Source organism: Canis aureus, chromosome 15 (assembly GCF_053574225.1).
Source record: "Canis aureus isolate CA01 chromosome 15, VMU_Caureus_v.1.0, whole genome shotgun sequence".
Taxonomy (NCBI): Eukaryota; Metazoa; Chordata; class Mammalia; order Carnivora; family Canidae; genus Canis; species Canis aureus.
In genome coordinates this window covers 55,095,872-55,118,137 of record NC_135625.1, presented here as the reverse complement: position 1 = coordinate 55,118,137, position 22,266 = coordinate 55,095,872, and the positions used below count along the sequence as shown (strand labels likewise).

The window sequence follows — 22,266 nt, the reverse complement described above, 5'->3', positions numbered from 1 at the left end:
AAGGTAATAGCAGGGCAGCCCGGGTGGCTCAGTGGTTTAGCGCCGCCTTCGGCCCAGGGCGTGATCCTGGAGACCCGGGATCGAGTCCCACGTCGGGCTCCCTGCATGGGGCCTGCTTCTCCCTCTGCCTGTGTCTCTGCTTCTCTCTCTCTCTCTCTGTTTCTCTCATGAATAAATAAATAAAATCTTAAAAAAAGGAGAGAATGTAATAGCAGATAAAATGTGGTAGATATCATAGGAGACTTACTGATACAGTGATCTAAAGTTTAGAGGAAGAAGAAGGTATTGCCAGCTGAGAGATCAGAGAAGGCTTCATGGAGGAAGCAGTATTTGAGCTGGATCTTTTAGGATTGAGGGGGTGGGGGAACGGAAGAGGCCCTACCCACATACAGAGAGCTCAAATGGTGAGGTTGCAGAGTCAGGAAATATGGATGTGGAAAAGCAAACAATTCAGTCTGGCCAGGGCTTGGAGTTCACGAAGGGCATTAGTGAAGCTCCAGTTGTGCTTGGCAGACGCAGAAAGGCAGCTCCCCATAACTGAAGAGTAAACCAAACATTTTACAAAGCTTAAGGAGAGAGGCTTCTTCCATGGCAGTAGCCCCAGGGAAGTGCACAGAGAGGATTTCCTAGTTTCTGTCTCCACTCCGGGTATTTCATTCACTCTGCAGCTCTCCCAACAGATAAAGGGCCAGCTCCCCAATATCAAGGGCTCCATACATCTTAGCTGCAAGAGGAGGCTGCTTCAGTTCAGCAAATCCAGCCACCACTGACAACAGTAGCACTGCAAAGGATCCTTCAAGAGCCACACACTAGGACTTTCCATTTTCTAGAACAGCATCTCTGTCCTCTCTTATTTTTGCCACCTTCTCCACTGTCTTGTACTCACTTTGCCCAAAGAGTTAAATCAGATTTTTCACTTCTCCTGCTTGTAAATAAGGTCCTAGGTAAAAATCCACAAATGTGGTGAAGGGATGAGATATTAGGACCATGGAATAATAAACTAGAAAGGATTTTGGAGGTTATTTTCAACCCAAGCTCCACATTTTACACATGGTAACCTAGGCCTAAGAGGTGAAGTGATTCATTCAAGTAATTACAAAATCAAGACATCAGATGCAAGTCTATGCAGTTCCCATCACTGTTCTCTTTCTAACCTATGACACTGTATGGGCTTGCTTAGGGCACTCCAGATCAGCAAAGAGCGTCAGTCATCTACGCCAGGGACTAGAAAACTATGGCCCAAGGGCCAGATCAGCCCATATTTTCTTTTTGTAAATAGTTTTACTGGAACATAGCCATGCCCATATTGTCTGTGCTTTCACACTCCCATACCACAGTTGAGTAATTATGACAGAGGGTGTATTTGCCACAAATTCGAAAATACATACAATTTAGCCCTTCACAAAAAAAAGTGTACTGATCCCAGATCTAAGTCAATGGTGTCAAGAAATTTTATAGTGTAAAATTAAGTCAAAAAATTAAGTGTACACACATATATGCTTATTTTATTTATTTACATATATTTATATATATAAACATATATATACACACATATATATGCATATGCATAAATAAATCAGTATTTATTTATAGTGTTGTCCTAAATTTTTATAGATCTCTAAAACACAAACAGAAATTTTAAAAAGATAGAGTGAAACAAACAAACAAAAAAAACAATATTTAATGTTGTTTAATTTATCAAGAACTCTTGGTTTAATAAGTTGTGATCAGTAATTTGAAGGTCTGGCTGTAAGTTCAATTTATTTTGACACTTGGTTTTAAATGACAGCCAAAATTTAACTTTTTAAAGAGCCTTTAAAAGGTATGTAGATTCAAATGGAAAGAACATATCATTGGCTTGGCATATTGACACACGATATGGATATATCCAACCTCCCCCACCAACCATGCAGTTTTTTGATGAAACCTGCTGAGAAAATTTATATCTACCCTGATGTCAACCAGTTGTTCATCCAAAGTAATCCAAAGGTGTTTTATTTTACGTGTTTAGTAAATAGCTTCAAATCTACTGAAATGCTCCACTTGGGACATTGTTGAAGAGCTTAGAAAATGTTTCCAAGGTGAGATGTGAAGCTCTGATAGTCCTGGTAGGTTACACATTTACCTCTTTTTCAACTATAAAACCACAAAAAATGGGGTCATTTTTCAAAAGACCTCTCTGTGGCATGAGTTTCTTCTGAAATGCAGTTACGTTCCCCCTTTCTGTTGAAAATTTGCCTTCACTGAAAGAAACAAGCATGTGGCTGCGGAAGCAAGCACTCATATGTGCTCACAGCATTAGTGACAGGTCTGCCACAATCTCATAGTCTTCTTGGGCTCGCAGGATTAGTATTACCTTCAATCTGAAGCTTCTGCAGAAATTCCGCTCCCCACCTCACTCCCCTTCTCTTTTTAAAGTAAAGTCTACCAGGGCGCCTGGGTGGCTCAGTCTGTTAATTCTCTGCCTTTGGCTCAGGTCATGATGTCCAGATCCTGGGACAGAGCCCCGCATTGGGCTCCCTGCTCACTGGGGAGTCTGCTTCTCTCTCTCCCCCCCTTTGGCCCCTCCCCACTGCTCATTCTCTCTCTCTCTCAAATCAAAAAATAAAATCTTTTAAAAAAAAAATAAAGTAAAGTAAATTCTACCCCCAATGCAAGGCTCGAACTCATGACCTGGAGTCACACGCTCTACCGACCGAGCCAGCCAGCTGCCCCTGTAGAATTTTTTTTTGAAGTCCAGAAATGCAAGTCCATTGTGTGAAGGTCAATTTCATTTAAACTAGATAAACTATATTGTCCACAAATTCCCTTATCCAGTTACAAGTAAACTGCAAGGAGTCCCAGTATGTGAAAGGGCAATGACAGTCCTCCCCTCTGGGGATGGAACTCTTGCTGTTCCCTCAGGACCAGTCACATGTGGCTGGAAAGACAGACTGAGTGAAGGTGCCATTGCAAGAAAGTATAATTACTATTGGTCAGGCTTTCTTTCCTGTTCTCTTAACTCCATTTTATACTCTCCTGCTTTCTTTCCTTTGATCAAGCTTCTACTTAGAATGCTCTTTCCTCCTCTCCATTTTAACCTAGAGCCATCTTCTCCATCCCCAAGACCAGCTCAAGTGCTACATTTTTCTGTGAAGTCTTACCAGCCATAATGGAAGTCAACTGCAAGGAACTCTTGCCCTCCTGTGAAATCTCTGTTGTCATTTCAGACATTTGTCACATATTGCCTTGTTATTTGTATATCATCCTATCTCTCATGTCCTGTTTATTGAAAGCAAGAGTTATGTTTTATAGACACATTTTAGCCTTCCTCCCCAATGGGCTTTGCATAAAGTAGGTATTTAATATGTTTTTTTGTTTTTGTTTGTTTGTTTTTTGTAATTGAATTCAAGAAAGGCATATGGCACAAGTCACTGAGCAATGGCAACTATGGAGGCTAATTAACAACGATGAAGCCTGATTCAATTCCTTGCATGTGAGGTGCATTGCCTAAGTTCACATGGATTTATCTAAGTCAGACATTGAAAGGATAGCTAGGCCAATGTGCAGCCATTTAAAAGTTCTACAGTCAGGGGCGCCTGGGTGGCAACAGTTGGTGAGCATCTGACTCTTGGTTTCAGCTTGGGTCGTGATCTCAGGGTAGTGAAGTGAGCACCATGTCGGGCTCCGTGCTCAGTGTGGAGTCTGCTTAAAATTCTCTCTCCTTCTCCTTCTGTCTCTCCCACTCATGCTCTCTTTCTTTCTCAAAAATAAATAAATCTTTTTTTTTTTTTTAATTCTAGAGTCAAATACAGAACAATGATGCCCCAAAGGGAAGATCAATGAAATGTGACTCAGTTTCATGACCAGGGAAAGATCAACAGTTCTATACCAGGCTCTTGAGTATTTACTGAAACATGATGTTTAAAGTTATCGAAGCTTTACCAATGGGAGAAGTCTACCCAAAGTGTGTTCCAAACATGCATGTGCTGTTTTGACCACAAAAGCACGCAGGGTGGGGTCATTTTCCAAAAGCATATTCAGAAGCTTTGTGGGTTTCCAAGAAGGCAGATGCTCCATCCTGGCTTGTGAATATGAACCAGGAAAACCTGGCTCTGCCCACTGCCATGCTGCATGGGCCATGGGGCTTGTTGTCAGATCATGATTTCTAGAAGCTGAAACCTGATCATTCATCAAGGGAAGAAATAATCTCTCAGGTTTAAGCTTTAATTCTATGAAGCAATGGAACAGAGCTCCATTAAACCAACCTAGGAGGGAGAGTGATAGCTCTATGGCTCTATGGAGACAGAAGAGGACTAGCAAAAAATATGGGAAGTAAAACCCAAACCCTTAACATTTCTCTCAATTCCTCTCCACCCGAAGTTGTAAGCAACCATTCGTTAAAGCCTTCTGGCCAATGTCTGCCTGGGTAGGTACCTAAAGAATTTTGCTCATTGGTCTACAATGCCGAAGTTTTAATGCATTTATTATAAATCTGTTTCTCATTTGTATGCTACTTTCTCTGTAGGTGGCATTATGTTGCAACTATACACAGAAAGTCCCCTTGAGATAGAGCTGAATAATGTGTTTTCCTAGTTAAGAAGAACCAAATGGTTAAGGACAGGAAAGATATTTGACTTTTAAACTGAATCAATAATCAGGGGCTAAAGTCAAATTGAGTCAACTGGTGTTTTCCAGTTTGACTGGGGACCCTGGCCTGCTTTGAGAGCTTGTGTGTGAGTGTGTGTGCCTGTGTACACCTGCCATCAGCCTATCTCTGTTCTTGTCAGATGATTGGCCTTGGCTTGGCTTATGAACAGAGATGTTCTATATTTCCCTGCCCCTCTAGGGTATGTGTTTCCCCCCATAACTCCTCTTGTATCATCTTCCCTTGTAAATTCCTTATATCCCTCTATATTCTCTCTCCTCTCACTACAAAGCCCTAGTGTTGGTTTGGGCCTTCTGCAATGCCTATGGAAAGCACAAATAATTCAGTACAAGTAGGTGAACTAAGCAAGTTTGATTTAGCTATGCCTTTAGAAATGTTTTCAAGTGCTCTAGTCGAAACTGATTCTGTAATTCATTGGCTAAATTGTCAAGATAGCCAAAAATAGCTAATTCCACTGTACCACAGGCTGTCTTGTCGCTTTTACATTTAATATCAGAGTTAGGCTTTTAAAATTTGTTTAATGAAAGAGCCAAAAGAACAGTTCTATTGTGTTATTAAATGTCTCAGAGTAGCATATTATTTTTGATCCAGACATTAGTAGCCCGACCTCAAAATGACATTGTATTACAGGCTTGTGCTCTCTAGAGTTATACTTCGAAACAAAGCGTCCAGTGGCCCTTTACAGACCCCATTGTATTTGACCTCACAGAGGCCTTTGACATTGCTGGCCATAGCTTCCTTTTTGAAATTCTCTACCTACCATTTATTTTGTAGCTTCTTTTGTGTCTTCCATTGGATCTCCTCCTGAGCTCTATTCTTTTCTTACTCAACATCCATGCTCAGGGTAATTTCATCTATACTAATAACTTGCTAGCCAGTTTTAAGGTGATGATTTTCTAATTCATATTCTTTGCTCAGGCTGTTCTCCTGAATTTCTATATGACCTTTCTTCCTTGGTAATGAAATTTCCAGCAAAGAAGTTGAAAGCAATGAATTATTCTGGACGTTAAATTAATCTGTGACTCTTTCAAAGTTCAAAACTCCTCCCCATGCTGGTACTGCACTCCCAGTACCAGAAGATCGATGGTTTAAAAAAAATTTTTTTTATTCCTCAGTTATATCATTCTATCCTTGCCACAGATAACAATTGCACAATTTCCAGGATGTAAAATTGACTCACTATTAAAAGAAAAGCCAAATAAAGAAACATTTATTAACTAAATTTAAACATCAAGGGATGAATAATTTCCATAAACACAGAGAAAACATTAAGATTGTAACTTCACTATTTGACATTGGAAAGGATACATTGTTTTTTTACCTCTCAGCAGAGAATTTCACTTCTTGTATGCAGGAGAAATGAAGTGGAGACAATACCCAACGTGTCTACAAGTTGATTTTGGTTGAAAGCACAATTCCCTACTGTTAGGCTTAAAACAACTGAACCGAACCTCCCAATCTGAGAGGAAACCTGTCTGACCTGTTTCATATATATATATACTGTATTTTCTTTAAAGGTTTCAAAACATCAGAAAGGAAAAGAGTCTGCTCCTGCTGTCTGGAGGCTGGATGACACAACAGAGGATGAGACTGGTTCTCAGCCTCAGCTGTACATTAGAATCAGCTGAGGGAGCTTTTAAACATCCCTCTGCCCTGGGGCACCTGGGTGGCTCAGTCGGTTAAGCAGCCAACTCTTGATTTTGGCTCAGGTCATGATCTCATGGTCCTGGGCTTGAGCCCTGTGTCGGGCTCCATGCTCAGTGGGGAATCTGCTTGGGATTCTCTCTCTTTCCCTCTGCTGCTCCCTTTGCTCGCTCTCTCTCTCTCTCTCTCCCAAATAAACAAATAAATCTCTAAAAAAAATTCCTCTGCCCAGGCTGTGCCCCAGACCAATTAAATCAGATCCACTGGGGGTATAAAGCTCCCCAAGTAAGACTAGTGGAAAACCAAGTTGGGAAACACTGATCCATAATGAGCGCCTTAGGGAGTGTTTGGACCTGCTGCAGTTATGTCAAAAGGCAGTGTAGAATCATTCAGAAAATACGAGCGGAGAGAGAAGCCATGGGCAAGTATTTGAGATCAGAGAAGAAAAACATGGTGCCACTTGTCCTTATGATCCTAATACCATGTTATTTTTGTTTCTTTTATTTTTAAAAGTGAAGTATATCAGTATTTATAAACAGAAAGTAGGTGTTACTTCATATTGTGCAGATAAATTTTTTATACTCATTAAACACTAGCCAAATACCTGAGTGGTATATTCCTTGTTCTCCCAATTGTTTGTTTGTTTTAAAGATTTTATGTATTTATTCATGAGAGACACAGAGAGAGACACAGAGGCAGAGGGAGAAGCAGGCTCCCTATGTGGGACTCCATCCCAGCACCTGCGGATCAAGCCACTCATTCTCCTCGTTGACCAAATTTGACCGAGTCTGATGCCACCTTTGTTGGCTGGTGGCAGTCCCTTGGAGGAGCAGGCCTGGCAGCTGGGAGCACTTCACCACCTCTCATGATGAAAACATGATATAACCCCCAATTCCTATTTCTTCCCTATCGTGGATGATCTGTGTCAGGATGATGTTCTTAAAAACTCAGCTAAGGATCTGTGAGGCAACAATTCTTACAGTCTGTTACGGAATTCGAACTGTAAAAAGAGAAAAAACTCAGTCGGGAGCCAGCCAAACCAATGGGGTACCTGCCAAACCACACCTTATCCTCCTCAATCAGCAAAAATATCCTCCACCGCCTGACTCCTCTTACCTCAGCAACAGGAGCATGTTCATTCCCTTATTAGGACACTGGCAGTGGCGAGAGAGCCGCTCATGTCTGAGGCCCAAGAGTGGCTTCTATAACATGTGCAGTTCATCAAAAACCAGAAGAGGATAACAGGCACCAAGGGAGGGGACTGGAAAAATTAAATCCTCGCTCTATGGGAGGAGAATCCAACTTGGTAGGCCACAATTATGGTTTTGGATTAAAAAAAAATTTTTTTTTTAAGGGCCAAACCAAAAAAACACAATCCTAATATTTCTTTAATGCATTTTTTGGAAGGGTGTTTTTGCAACTTAGAAATACAGTCAAGGAAATTTTATGTTGAAAGCTTACAGGGAGCTAAATATGTATAATCAGTACCTGGTCTTAACCTTCGAGAAGGACTGTCCCAGTTCTGGAGCACTCAGTCTGAACCCAGAGGTGTCATTTGTGACCCCCTTTTTTTTAACCTGGAGCAAAATAAAAGCCCTGTTCCTCCTGTCTTTCTGCTTCTCACCTGTCTACAGGGGTGCCCTTTTCCTGCTCTGACCTCATCCTACCTTATTACCTTCTTCCTTTTCTCACAAGGCACCACCATTCAAACTAGGCTTTTTCTATGGTATTAGTGCAAGTGGGAATGGCTTCCTGTCAAAACAAGACATTGCCCTGTTATAATCTGTGTCAGCAGGGCTGTCCTGTTAATCCATCCTGTTTAGTGGCTAAGCTGCTTTCAGAGCCAACTCATGAACTCAGATCTAGCCAAGCAATAACGGATTACAATTCTAACTTTTTGCAATTTACAAAATACTTCCATCATGTACATGTTCTAATGGGATCTTTAGAATACCAGTGAGATAGACACAAAAATCTTTCCTACTTTGCAGTTGAGGAAATGGTCTTAGTGGAGCTAAGCCACTTGTATTCAGAGCTAGGACATCACTATAAATTGGGGCTTTTCTGACTGGTGCTTTTTTTCTGTCTCAAAGATGTCATCATATCGTGGTGTTCTGCTCATCTGAGTTGCTCTGAAGCTTCCCAAAGAGAATTTAAGTCCTTAAGTTTCCCCAGGGACCTCTATACAAAGGGTGTTCAGGCCCCTGGGAGATTGTAGGAGGCCCCATGAATCATGTCACCTACCCTGGGGTTGGTCTGCTGCTAACAACTAACTCTGCTAAATTTGACTCCTTGTCAAGTTGTAGGTAACATTTCTAAGGCTAAAAAGCCAAACACAGCAGCCATTGTCTATTTAAAAATAAACAGTAACACTGGTGATTAAAAAAAAAAAAAGAGGGGGGATGTCTTAGACCAGCCAACCTTGACTTTGAAAGAGTGAAGCCAACAAATTATTTAAAATGACAAAGTTTATTTAATGGTGATAACTCCCTTCTGCATAGACCCCACTAGGTGCCAGGTGATGGAGAGGATGCATTTCAGCTAATCCTTACGGTAACACGGGGTAGACATGACTACTCCTACCTTACGGTCCAGATGAGCAAAGCCGACACAGAGAAGTCAAGTCACTTGTCCAAGATTAACACACATAGGATTGTAGCCACCTTCTCGCCGAGCCCCAAGTGTGGGCTCTTTGCACCACTACAACCTACCACATTCCACTTCTTTGCAGGCCTCGATTCTCTAACTGTGACAAGACAGGATTTAGAAGTTAAGACAATGGAGAGGTTCAAACTTGTTGGGAGAGTGTATTTGCTCTTCATTGGCATAAGAAAGTCACGTGATACTGATCACAGTGAAATGAGAGGAGTTGCTAGTGTTGTGGAAGTGCAGGTCTCCCATTGGGAGAAGACGCATATTCACAACCTCTTTGTGGGACTCTTAAAGTAAAATAAGGAATAAGGAATAAGGGAAAATAAGGAATTTAGTGTCCTGGGCTGGTGATTTAAGGTAAAGAGTCACGGAGGATCCCAGACCCTCTGAGACCACTCCTCCCACCGTCTTCCAGCCCTGCTCTGCCAGAAGGAGAAACTTGCTCATCAAGCAGGATCTGATGTCATGTTACAATTGCTGCCAAATTCTCCCACACAGACCAGAGGTTAGAGCTGTGAGAGCACAGGCAGGGAATAACATCCGTTAAGTGTTAAGCTGGAGAGAGCAAGGGAACCACCAGGAGCCACTCTCAGCCTGGAGCCAGGGGCCAGGGGCCAGTCATTACACACACCCAGGCAGGGAGGAGGTGGCTGGGCCAGTGAATCAACCTCTCTGGTTTCATTTTCATCTGTAAAATGGAAGTAGTGGTACTTAATTCATAGTACTGTTGAAGGATTAAGTGAACCGCCATTTGCAAAGTCCTCAGAGCAGGGCCTGGCACACAGGAAGTACGACATGAGCATGGGCCATTTTTATTAGCTTCGTGTTCTCACTATCCTCCTCATCATGTGGGATATGGCTGCCGTGCTTGTACATTTTCCAAAGGATGCCACTGTTTCCAAGCATGAAGGGGATAATTGGGCAGAATGGTTTTTCTATCTCGAGAGCCTTAAACTCCTTTTCACTGCAAACGTGAGCACTAGAGAAGGCCCAGAAATGCAGAATAGATGCAGGGGAAGATCCTGATCCTCCTTGGGCATTCCCTTCTTCTTCCTCCGTTGACTACCTTTTCTGTGGCTTCTAGTTTGAGGACAGGAGGGTGGAGGAGGAGAGCTGTGGCTAAAAATGTCCAATAAATGGAATGCCTTTTATCTCTCTTTTTCTCTGTCACTCTCATAATCCATGTCACTTCTCATTAAAATGTACGTGGAAATTTATCATCAGACAGCTTTATCTTCCCATGCCAGAAAATGCACGTGTCCTACTGGAAGAGGATAATCCCCCTCTCTATTCATCTTCGGGGCTGGCTTAATACCCAACCTCAGTGAAGAATTGATGGTTCAGAGCTCTCCGTGTGGAGGCTGGGTCTGACTTTCATTGGAATGGCTTTAGACAGACAGCCTGTCAGCGGAGGACCCAGATGTCCCCAAGGCCCCAATATCCTTCAGCCAGCTGACATTTGAATTGTCCTGGAAAATTATCCCATGTATCACTTAGGAATTAAACTAGGAATTGTCATGTTAAACTATTCTAAATCTTCCGGTACTTGTCACGGATTGAACTGCATTCTCCAAAAATGCTATGTTGATGTCCTACCTCCCTCGTACCTCCAAATCTGATCTTATATAGAAATAAGGCCTCTGCAGAGGCAATCAGGTTACGATGAGGTCATTAGGGTGGCCCTCACACAATCTGACTGGTGTCCTTATAAAAGGGAGACATGTGGACACAGGAAAGGACATTCGTGGAGGGTAGACTATGCGCAGAAAGACAGACTATCATGTGAAGGCAGAGATTAGACTGAGGAGTCAAGACACCAAGGGCTGCCAAAGATTGCCAGCAAACCGCCAGGAGAGAGGCCTGCAACGCATCCTCCCTCTCAGCCCCCGGGAGGAAACCCAGCCTGTTTTGTTAAGCCACCCAATACGTAGCAGCTATAGCAGCCCTCAGAAACTAATACAGTATTCAGTTTAAGATCTGAATGGTTCTATTTTGTTAGTAAAAGTTTTGTTTGTTTGTTTGTTTTCACAATTTTCAGCATTTCCTACTGTTATTTAGATGAGTGGTTCATCACACTGGGCCAGCAGTCCATCTGATTTCTTAAAATACCTTCTATTGTAATGTGTAAACTTATCCCCTCATATGCAAAGTTTCCCCCTTTGCTGTGTTCCTTTGTCCTTCTGGTATCTGGGGATCTGGGTTAGGGATTTCCCTGGAGCTCTGAGGTGGGCTCATGAAACTCTGGCCTTCTCCGGCTCCCACGAGCAGCTGGTGAAGGAGCCTCCACTCCCTGGGGGGAGGGAATATTTTACGTGATCTCTCTCCCAGCCCCTATGTCTTCAGATCCGGCAGAGGCAGACTCATAGTATGTCCCTGGGTCAAATCTGATGTTTCAGTAAGGTCAGAAATTTAAAAAATGGACACAGGGGAGGGAGAGAAAGTGGAAGATAAATCTTTCCCATTATACTAACTCCTTATGGAGCTGGCACAGTTCAATCTATGACTTCAGGGCTGTTTCCGCTGGGATGAGTAGAGGCTGTACAGACTTCCTGGCTGCCCTTCACTTAGTGAGGTTAAAATGAGAGCTCCCACTTGGGCTTGAGTTGGAGGGGCTTTTGCCCCTTTGTGATTAGGAAGTGTTCACTACTCAGCCAATACCCAAACACCCCTGTTACATTAGGCCTCCCTTGGATGCGTCAATTTGCTCAACTTCTGGAAACCTTAGCAAACAGTAAAACGTAGAAGTAATGGCCAGGTTTGTTGCATTTGCTTCTAAGAAGTCTGTATACACTCACACCGTGGGTGGAATTGTGTCCGCTCCAAATATATGTGGAAGTTCTAACCCTCGTGCCTCAGGATGTGACCTTATTTGGAAATAATACTTTTACGGACACATCAAGTTAAGGTGAGGTCGTCGGGGTGAGCCCTAACCTAATCTGTCTGGCATTCTCAGGAAAAGGGGGAAATGCGGACATGGAGACAGACACAGAGGGAAGATGACGTGAAGAGAAACAGGGAGAAGGTCACATGAACTAATGGAAGCATTGGTGCCGTGCTGCCGCAAAACAAGAAATGTCTGGAGTCTACTGGAATCTGGAAGAGGCAAGGAAGGATTCTTCCCCTACGGGGTTCAGAGGGAACATGGCCCTGCAGGCACCTTAACTTCAGACTTCTAGCCTCCAGAACTGTGACCCAATTAGTTTCTGTTGTGCTAAACCACTTAGTTTGTGGTACTTTGTTATGGCAGCCCTAGGACTCTACTACAATCATCACGGCCTCTCGTGATTATCCAGAAGCTACCTAAGATTCATCTCCTTGGCACCAAGTTCACGCCAATAATGATCATTCCCCACCCCCCCACTCCCACACACAACTTTTTGAACACTTATGAAGTGTCAGGCACTGTGCTGACAATTTCACATACAGTTTCCTCTTGTACATTAATAAACTGAAAAACGAATACACTGAAAAACCAAGCAAGATTAGGTCATTTGCTCAGGGGCATATAGTTAATAAGATGATGCAATGAGAATCCAAATCCAAGTTTATCTGGATTGTGAAGTCAATATTCTTCATTTATACTCTCCTTACTTGTGAGGATCACTTAGAGATTGGTGGCATTCAAATCTCTGATCCCTACTTCTTACTACATCCTCCTTTACAATGTGCCTGGTTTAGGCCAAGTAGGAAAAGTAGTAATTCTATATTTGGCCCCCAAAGTCCACTTTTAGCAAGCTTCCTTTAACTTCAGAGTTATCTGAAGTATAGGGTATGGAGTATCATCTTTCAAAAAATATTTATTTATTTATTTGAGAGAGAGTGAGAAAGTGCTCATGTGTGTGCACAAGGCAGGGGTGGGGGCTGGAGTGGGGAGAAGAGGGAGGGATTCTCCGCTCAGACCCCCTCCCCCCCCCCCCCCCCCGCTGAGCATGGGGGGGGGGGGGCGGTGCCCTAGGCAGGGCTTGATCTCACCACTCATGAGATGGTGACCTGAGCTGAAACCAAGAGTTGCATGCTTAACCAACTGAGCCACCCAGGCACCCTGGGGTTATCACCTTTAAGTAGTTAGTAAATGGGACAACTAAAATCTGAGGTGAAGAGTTCCTCTGATTTTTCTGGATGGTTTAGTGAATACGTATCAGTCACAAACCAAATTCAGCTGCCTTTTGCCCCAACATCAGTAGTTCTGTTGGAGTCAGATATCAAGCCACCTCTTTTCCGGGGTCTTTAGAAAGAGGGTGCTCAGAGGGAAGGGAAAGGTAGGAAATATGATACAGATTAAGCACGCACAGTGGTTTACACACATTTGCACAGTTAGTTCTTTTATTTTTCACTAAACTTGAAAGGCGGATATTTTGTACTTTTTTGTTTTTAAACAGATGAAGATACTTAGACATGGTGAAATTAAGTGACCGTCTCAAGGTCATACACTTCGTAATGAGTAAAGTCTAAACACAGATGTGGGAGTCAGGATATTTGGCTCTTACTTTCTCATCTGTCAAGAATGTGCTCACTATCTGCGCTGAAAGCTGGGTCTGCCCGATAGAAGGGGTGCTGAGACCCTTTCCCCACCCAGCAGTGGTGTCTCACTCCAGAAAAGTGACCTCTGAGATGGCAGAAATGAGCAACAGGCTCCCCTTTAAAGTCATCCTTCCTTCTCCAAAGGTCCAGGATGGCCTAAGCACCGCCGGGCCTCACCTGTTCATTAAAATGTTGTGTGAACACAGTCTTTTTCAATTCAGTTCTTAGGCATATCACACAAATGTATTAAATAGCTATGGAGATGATCTATGGAGAAGCTATGAATGTCATGAAATCAGCTTAAAGCTAGCTTTAAGAAGTTGCTTAAATTTTATGCACTTCATGTATTTTGTCTCTGGAAAACACAGGGTAGTTATGAGCTGTGGCTTATTGCTGGTCTGTGTAAAGAATGTTCTCACTCTTTGGAGAGGAAAAGTGTCAAATTTATTTCCTTCTCTTTGGAGTGAATACCATCCTTACTATATTGCTATTTTATTTTCTCTCTGTTACATACAAAGTGAAGGAGAGGGTGTGTTGGAGAACTGAATTCTAGAAAAGGTGAGTATAGACATCCCTTGTAAGGATCAGAAAGCAGTCATAGAAAGGTAAAGAACAGACATGGAGAGCTAGTATAGCAGACCGAGCTATCAGGTAAGAGGCAAATATCTAGGTGCTAATAGAAATTCACCAGCATAGAAAATATCAGACTAGAATGCCAGGCTTTAATCAGGAATATCACGACTTAACAGATGCATTCTAATCAATGTCTGTGTGAGATGAGATTTACAATAAAGTTATAAAGAAAAAGAGGAGGATGAATGAAAAAAATGCCATATTTTCTCTAGAAGTTTATTGTTTTAAATCCTCCTTAATAAAATTATCTCCTATGCTGGCTACTTTTGTTTAATGTCTGTTGTTTTTAATAATAAAAAAAAGTAGTCTTAAAAACAGTAGAAATTAGTGTTTATAAATCCAGCAGACTGGAGCCCACCCTATCAGGCAAAGCGTACTCCTGTACACAAACGGGCTCATGAGTTAAAAAGCCCACTGACCACCAGTTGCTTCCTTGGTTTTGCAACCAGAAAAAGTATTTAATGGGAGAGGAGGGAGGATGACCCAACTGAGCCTAAATACAAACTTAGTTACGACATCACAAACAAATCACAACTCTGAGATTTTCATCTATGAAATTGCATAATATTAGGGCCCATGCAAGGATATTTTTCCAAGTCTATAAAGAACAAATGGTCCCTCCAAGTTGCTCCTCTGATATTAAATGTTAATTGGGAGAAATAAGGCTATTCAACAATAACTTGCAGTTGTTCTGTACTTCATATTTTCCATATACTCTTGTGCTAGTTTTACAGAGCAAGCATGCCCATCTCCATTTTATAGCCGTGGGAGCAACTTGAAGCAGCTTCCTTGAGATCACGGTGCTGATCACCAAAGGAGCTGTATCAGAATCCAGGGCCTCTGATTCCCATCTCAAAAGCCTCTCTTGAACATCCAGGCTGACTCCTGCCTGGAGTCAGTGTGGTCGCTAGGCTTGCAGAGCTTCCTAAGCTGCTCTGGAGGCAGCCAGCTATACCAAGATCATGTAATAGGGTCAGCGCTTTTCGAAATTCAGTTTGTGACTCATTTGCAGTTTCTGAAATCTGTTTAATGGGTCATGACTGGCACTTTTAAAGGAAATTAAAAAGGACAGAAAATATCAGAGAGCAAGGAAACTAAATCACTATCTTGAAAAGATATGTGCACTCCCATGTACACGAAAGCATTATTCACAATAGCCAAGGTATGGAAACAACCTAAGTGTCTGTTGATGGATGAATGGCTAAAGGAATTTATATATATATAAATGTCTATACTCACCTTTTCTAGAATTCAATTTATATAATATAATAAAAATAATATATTTATCAATATATATATATCTATATATATTGATATATATATATCGTTGAATATTATTAGCCTTAAAAAGGAAGGAAATCCTGTCCCGTGCAACAACATGGATGAACCTGGAAGGCATTAAGCTAAGTGAAATAAACCAGACAGAGGAAAACAAATATTGTATGGAATCACTTATATGTGGAATTAGAGAGAAAAAACAGGTCAAACTAGAGTGATGGTTGCCAAGGGTTGGGGGGTGGGGGAAACAGGGAGAGGCTGGTAAAAGTGTACAAACTTTCAGTTCTATTATAAGATGAATAAGGTCTGAGGATCTAACCTCTAACATGGTGACAACAGCAGATAATACTGTATTGCAGAACTGAAATTTCCTGAGAGAGTAGAACTTATTAAGTGTTCTCACCGAAAAAAAGAAAAAAGGGGTGAAAAAAGGTAAATATGGGAGGTGATGCACATGTTAATTCATTTGATGGGGGTAATCTTTCACGATGTATATGTACATCAAATCACTACATTATCTGCTTTAAATATATTACAATTTTATCTGTCATTTATACCTCAATAAAGCTGGAAAAAAGAGAAATCTGTAGTACAATTTAAAAAAAAAGAAAAAAAAGAAATTTCCTGAAAAAAAAAAAAAAAGAAATATAGGGTTGCCTGGGTGGCTCAGTTGGTTAAGCATCTGACTCTTGATTCTGGCTCAGATCGTGATCTCAGGGTCGTAATATCGAGCGCCTCTGAGGGCTCCACTGAGTGTGGGGTCTGCTTCAGATTCTCTCTCTCCCTCTCCCCGTGCTCTCTCTCTCAAATAAATAAATAAATCTTAAAAAAAATAAAATAAAAGAAATACTCAAGGGCATTGTACATAGTTAGAGTGGGCACTGTTTTGTAAAATATTTGTTTTAGATATATGTATGTGTGTGTATATAAATAGGATACTGAGTCACAAAATGAACTTAAGTTTATTGTACTTATTTTAAGTATAAGTTGATTGTACTTATTTTAAGTATAAGCTAAAAGAAACTTGTATTTCTTTCAGAGGGTCAGAGGAATAAAGGAAAGAGGAAAACAGCAATGTAGCTAAGGGAGAGATCAGGTGTCCGGACGGCTCTGCCGGCAGCCACCGCCCTGGGAGGACCAGGGAGTGTGCGTGCTGTCGGGGGCAGGAGGGCTGAAAGAAGATTCCTACAGTCCTGCAGTGGGTGGGAGGTTAAAAGACTAGATCTTCCTAAAGCCAGAACCTGTGTTTTGTCCTTCTTAGTGTTCTTAGTGCTTAGTCCAACACCACCAACTGGCATAGGAAACCCTCAATGAATATTTGTTGAATGAATGCATCGAAATGAGTAAGGTTTACAGATTTTTAAAGGCTCCTCTTAAAAATTCAATTAGGCTTGGAAATGAATCCAAGCAGTCCTACATTTATGAAAAGCTTGTTTCCAAGCCTTAATTTGCAAATTGGTTTTTGGAACTTCAAACATCATTATACATGGCAGTTAGGAATGCAGGCCAGCCCACAACCACCTTTTTTAAGCCCGAGATGTATCTAAAGCTAATATTGAGAGGCAAGGCTGCGTTTCCAGGGGAAAAACGCATCCTCATCATTCCAGTTAGGAATGCCAGGAGCAAATGAGCCTCCAGATGGCAGAGGAGCACCTCCCCTGACCCCATTCCTCTAGTTGCAAGCTGGACCTGCCTCTGCAAAGTCATTTGTGATGGGCTGGGAGGATGTGAGAAGCAGCATAAAGTGAGAGCTTATTTCCTATATAATTTCCTACCTTTCTTGGATTCCATGAAACTTTATATACCCTTCCACATTTGTTACAAAATGTGACACAAGAACAAAACGTTTTCATTGGCAGGACATATAAAAGCATACTTCTTTATGAGAAGCATTGCTCTTAATGGACGAAAGCATGAAGAGTTACAAGAAATGCGAAATTCTGACTTAAGGAGACTTCACGAAGGCTTATGAGAAAAGTAGCAGTGAAAGACATTAGACTGCAAGTGACAGAGTGTCTCAATAATCTCACCAGGAACAGGTGACACAGCACCTCGAAATCTAAAGAACTAAGAGGCCATTCACACCTGTCCTGAAGATAACACAGCTCTGTGCAGGTCTTGGCATTCAGGAATTTTAATGTGCCTCATAAAAAAAAAATACTGCCAATCTTGCTCTGTAGGGAGTGAAACTCGGCTAAATTATCTGATGCAAATGCAAAGGAATTTAGAATTCATTCTGTCGGGCACCTGTTTGGCATTTAACCTCATACTTCTTCCAAAGCAAAAAGTGCAGAAGCTTCGTGTGTTCAAAGGAATCAAATAAAAAAGTGTGAACTTGGATGAACTGAGTTAGGTTTACCCAGTAAGGAGAAATTTGAAGATTTTTTTTTTTCCTTTTAGCAACAGCACCATGCTGGAAACTGAAGATTCAAAGATTCAAAATAGTCCTCGCCCGGCCAGTACACTGCTGCTTATGGTGGGGGGCCCTCTACCTTTACTACAAGCCTAATCACAGAAGGTTGGCCATAACTCACTAGCACAGAGAGAAAATAGAACTGAGGAAGGTTTGAGGAGGAAAGTAACGTTTGATTGGAGCCTTAGATGACAGGAGAGAAGTAGAAGCAGGTGAGGGAGACCTTGCTCTGAACGCCATTCCCACACCTTCTCCACCTCACCTCACCCTATCCACCCTTCCCAAGCTTTTCTGGAATCCCATGTATCCATGGTTGGGTTCCAGAACTCCTGGTCTTGTGTAAGGCCTTTATTCCACATGAGAGGACTGAGGCACACGGAGTGTTCCCGGGTAGGGAACAGAGGGAGCCAACGCATGGAGGTAGCCTCCACGTGATGAGTCTGGGGAACAGTGAGTGGTCTGATTCTGCAGCAAGGGTGGGTCAAAATAAGAAGGGATACTGAGGCAGCCTGCAGAGAACTCTGAATTCCCCATTGGGGAGAACTGGTTCCATCCTTAAAGGTGGGCAGAGGAGGGGGGAGGCGACGAGGTCAGAAAGGGCAGGAAGACCGAGGCCAGGGTGAGACGCAAGGCAATTATAATTGTCCAGGTGAGAGGCAATAACTGTCGAAATTCAGGAAATGATGGAGAGAGCGAAGAGTGAGAGAGACATGAAGAAAGTAGACTGATAGAACCATGGGCCTGATGGAGTGGGAGAACTCAGAACCTGGGAGTTGGGAGTGAAACACTGGACAGGCGTGCATGTGCGGGCACACACAGGGCTCTTGCCCAGCATTCCAGGCTCTGCTCTTGACCAGCTGCGTAACACCAGGCAAACTCTTCCCTACTGTGTACATCACTTTCCTCAATAAAATAAAGGAATTCAATGAGACCAGTGGTTTCTGAACTGTGCCATGGAGATCCAGAATTCCAGGGAAGGACAGGTGGAGTGGGTGGAGTGGGGTGGGGTGGAGAAGAGATGCGAAGCAAAGAAGAGGTAAGCAATGGGCATGATTTGGGAGTGCTGTGCGGGTGAGGAGCTCTAGATCCAAAACCACCCATTCAACCAGAACATCTCTTTTATGTAACAGAATTCCTTGCAAGATGAAATTTGCTAAAAGACAAAACAAAAAACAGAAACGACTAGTTTGATAATCACTGGCTTATCCAGATAGCCTCTCAAACCCCCTTGAGCTCTCACAGTTGAGTGATCACACTTAGAGAAAGGGCCGATCCAGGAGATCTGCTAACGTAGCACACATAGGTCTCGTTTTCTTAGGATCCCATTGAGTCCCTCTGTTTATTTGATTAACTGTTACCCAAATGCTGGAACAACTGGAACAACAATTGTCATGCTGAATCGGTGCCAGAAGTCTCAAAAATGGGAAAGATTTACTGAGAAGCCATTTGGTATCTAACTCTTGTGCGGTACCTTTTCCCAAGACCCACTAAGTTTTCCAAACCTCATAAACACCAGCGTGTAAAAGGCTCTTGCCTGCGAATACAAAGACACCGGCTCCGTTTCCGACTGTCGTCTGGCTTTGGGGAAGTTGAGTTAGCCCTCTGGGTTTCATCTCCTCTCATCTATAGGATGAGAACATCGCTGCAAACAATCCTAGAGGCCCCCTTTCTAGCTCGAACATTCCCAGGGTTTCATGATCCTAAACCTTGGAGCCTGTTATCTGAACAATTCCCTGATCGGTGGCATGTGCTCTCAATCTTGTTGGGTCACAGTCAGAGGGTCAGTTTATTAAGGGCTTTGGGCTGTTGACTTTTAAGGATTGGGCAATGTGTGCTTTAGCCAAGAGATCTGGTTCCTGCGAATGGATCATTCTGAGCAAAGGGCTCAGGTCTAAATTAACAGCAGATCTCTAGAAACCCAATACTCTGCGGATCAGTATTCGCAGTAGAGAAGCCCCGCGCCTTGGGTTTAAACCCTCGCAAGTGGTCTGGGAACCACCATAAAAATGGCAACGAGGAAAACCAATCAGAACCACCAGAAAGTTGAGACCAGAAAGTTGCATACAGGTCTGAAGTTTCCAGACTGCCTGCCTGCCTGCCTTTACCTCTTGATTTCTCCTCTTCCCTCCCATTCCCACATTAAATCTTTTCTTTCTTTTTTTTTTTTTTAAGAAAGAAAAATTTAACCCGAAGGGGCCAAGTGAGCACTCACTGGGAGAGCACCGCCAGGCTGCGTCTTCCCTGCGATCCGGGTCCCCCGAGCATGTCTGCAGCTGGAGGGGGCGGCGGGGGCAGGCGGTGCCCAGGCCCTCGACCCCGGGGCGCTCAGGGCGCGGGCCGGGCCCCCGGAGGTGCCATGTGTCCTGCGGCTGGAAGGCGGTGTGCGGGATGCTCCCTTTGTGTTAACACTTTGGTCTGTCCCTGTGACGAAAGTCTGGGCTAGTCCTGCGCCAAATCTACTCCTCCCCACCCTTCCCCTCCGCATGGGATCACCAGAGAGCTGATTGTTATTTTTTACTGTAATCTCCCTAATAGAGGCCCATCCTGTTTAGACTGTAAAGGGCGCAGATGGCTTAGAGATCTCCCAGGCGGTGATTCCTGGGTCTGAGGGGCCCGGGTTCTCAGTAGCTCTCACGATGAAGACCTTTACATGATTAATTACAAATAATTATTCCAAGGTCGAGACCTGGTCAAAGGAAGACACTGATCCCCTGCGCACAGCCCTTTGGAAAAGAGTTGATCCTGGTTATCACTTGCAGGCACAATCCAATGCAGAAGAGATCAACAGACACGAGCCCACCGAATAGTTCACAGGGGTGCAGTTCTCAGGCCCTCATTCTGAGCTCTGTTCTCAATTAGCGTTGGTGTAGGTGCTTTCCAAAGCAAACAGTTCCCACTGAGAAATCAAATCTGGAAAACTCCTCTTATCCCTTTTGTCCAGGGAAAGATGGATGCGTGATATAAAAAATGCGAACCAAAGGCAAAGGGAAGAAGAGAGATGGCTCTGTCAGTGAACTGCTGGATCATAGGGGTGTTTGGTGCTCACGCCCCTCAGTAAAACGAGGGCAACCGCCTGCCTAGAAGCATGTTGCAACAGCCGGCCTGGTCTGTACCCATGGCAGTCTGGTGTGATGATCTCATCAGCCACGCCAGGCAAGGGAGCCTGGTCAGCAACAGTTTGGGAAGCAACCAAATTCCAGTCCCTGAGGAGGGGGTGGTGTTGATTCTATCTAGAGAAGACTCCGTCTGGGCTTGAGTTATGAATACGTTTCTTCATCTCCAACAGGCAATGATCAGATTGGTGCTGGGGAACGCGGATGCTTGTGGGACTGGCTTTCTGTCAAATGAGTAGAACAACTCAGATCTCCACAACCGAAGGTTGAGATGATTCTTTTGGTAAATAGCAGGAGAAGCAATTAGCGTCACACACTGAGAGCCCCTTCACAGAATGAAAGACATCTTTGAGATATTGCTTGTCACCAACAAGGGCTCAGAAGCACAGAGCATTTATGTAGTTCACCAAACATCATGGAGCAGAGCTACAGCAGTGCCTCTTGTGCTCAACTTCAAGGAGTTTAATTCCGTTAGATTCAATGCTCTTGTCATTTCAAGTAACTAGAACATTTTGGTTGTTTTCCTGCTTAAATTTTATGCTGTCATCAAAGTCATGGTTTATAGAGTAAATATAGTTTAGTGAATTTCAAAGTTAATTATCTCCATATATCATGATATGTACACATTTAAATATCTCTGAATATACATATATATCGTCACTCAACATATGCTGAGTATATAAAGTGCATGAGACTCTCATAAAAACAGAGCTCTATCTGCCTTCACACAAGAGGCCTTAATGAATACTCACTGAGTTGGCTCGAGTTTATTGCTGCAGAGCTAAGGTAGAAACATGTACTGAGACCTTCTGCTCTTTGCCTTTCTACTAAATTTCGCCCATTTAATTTTTCCCCCCTTCAAAAAATTCAGTGTTTTGCTGTGGCAGACAGAATAAGGCTCCTCCCAAAGACATCCATGTCCTAATCTCCAGAATTTATGAATAGGTCCATGGCAAAAAGGGACTTTGTGGATGGAATTAAGTTACAGGCATTGAGACAGATTATCCTGGATTTTCCAGATGTGCTCAATCTAATCACATGGGTCCTTAAAGCCAGAGAATCCACTCTGGCTGTGGTCAGGGACAGATGTGACTACAGATGAATGTTCAGATGGATGCAACGTTGCTGGCGAGGAAGATGGAGAAAGGGGGCCACGAGTCCAAGATTCAGGGCAGCCTCTAGAAGCTGGAAAGGCAAGGAAATGGATTCTCCCCAGAGCCTCCAGAAGGATGCAGCCCTGCCCACGCTTTGATTTTAGCCCAGGGAGACTGGTGTTGGACTTTGAACCTCTAGCACAGTGGAGAATCGGTTTGTGCTGTTTGAAGCACCAAGTTTGTGGTTATTTGTTACAGCAGTGATACTTG

The 22,266-nt window shown here is 43.0% G+C and overlaps 1 protein-coding gene across 9 annotated transcripts in view; it reads right to left on the bottom strand.

The window, feature by feature from the left end:
- CALD1 (caldesmon 1) overlaps positions 1-22,266 on the bottom strand; it is a 189,171-nt gene that overhangs the window by 54,745 nt on the left and 112,160 nt on the right. The window contains exon 1 of one of the 9 annotated variants that reach the window (XM_077849995.1): positions 20,002-20,217. The exons of the other annotated variants lie outside the window; for them this stretch is intronic. Within the exon in view, the coding sequence (XP_077706121.1) occupies positions 20,002-20,054 (53 nt within the window). The 5' untranslated portion in view covers positions 20,055-20,217. Of the gene's footprint in view, positions 1-20,001; positions 20,218-22,266 lie in introns of those variants that run through there. 9 annotated transcript variants of the gene reach the window in all.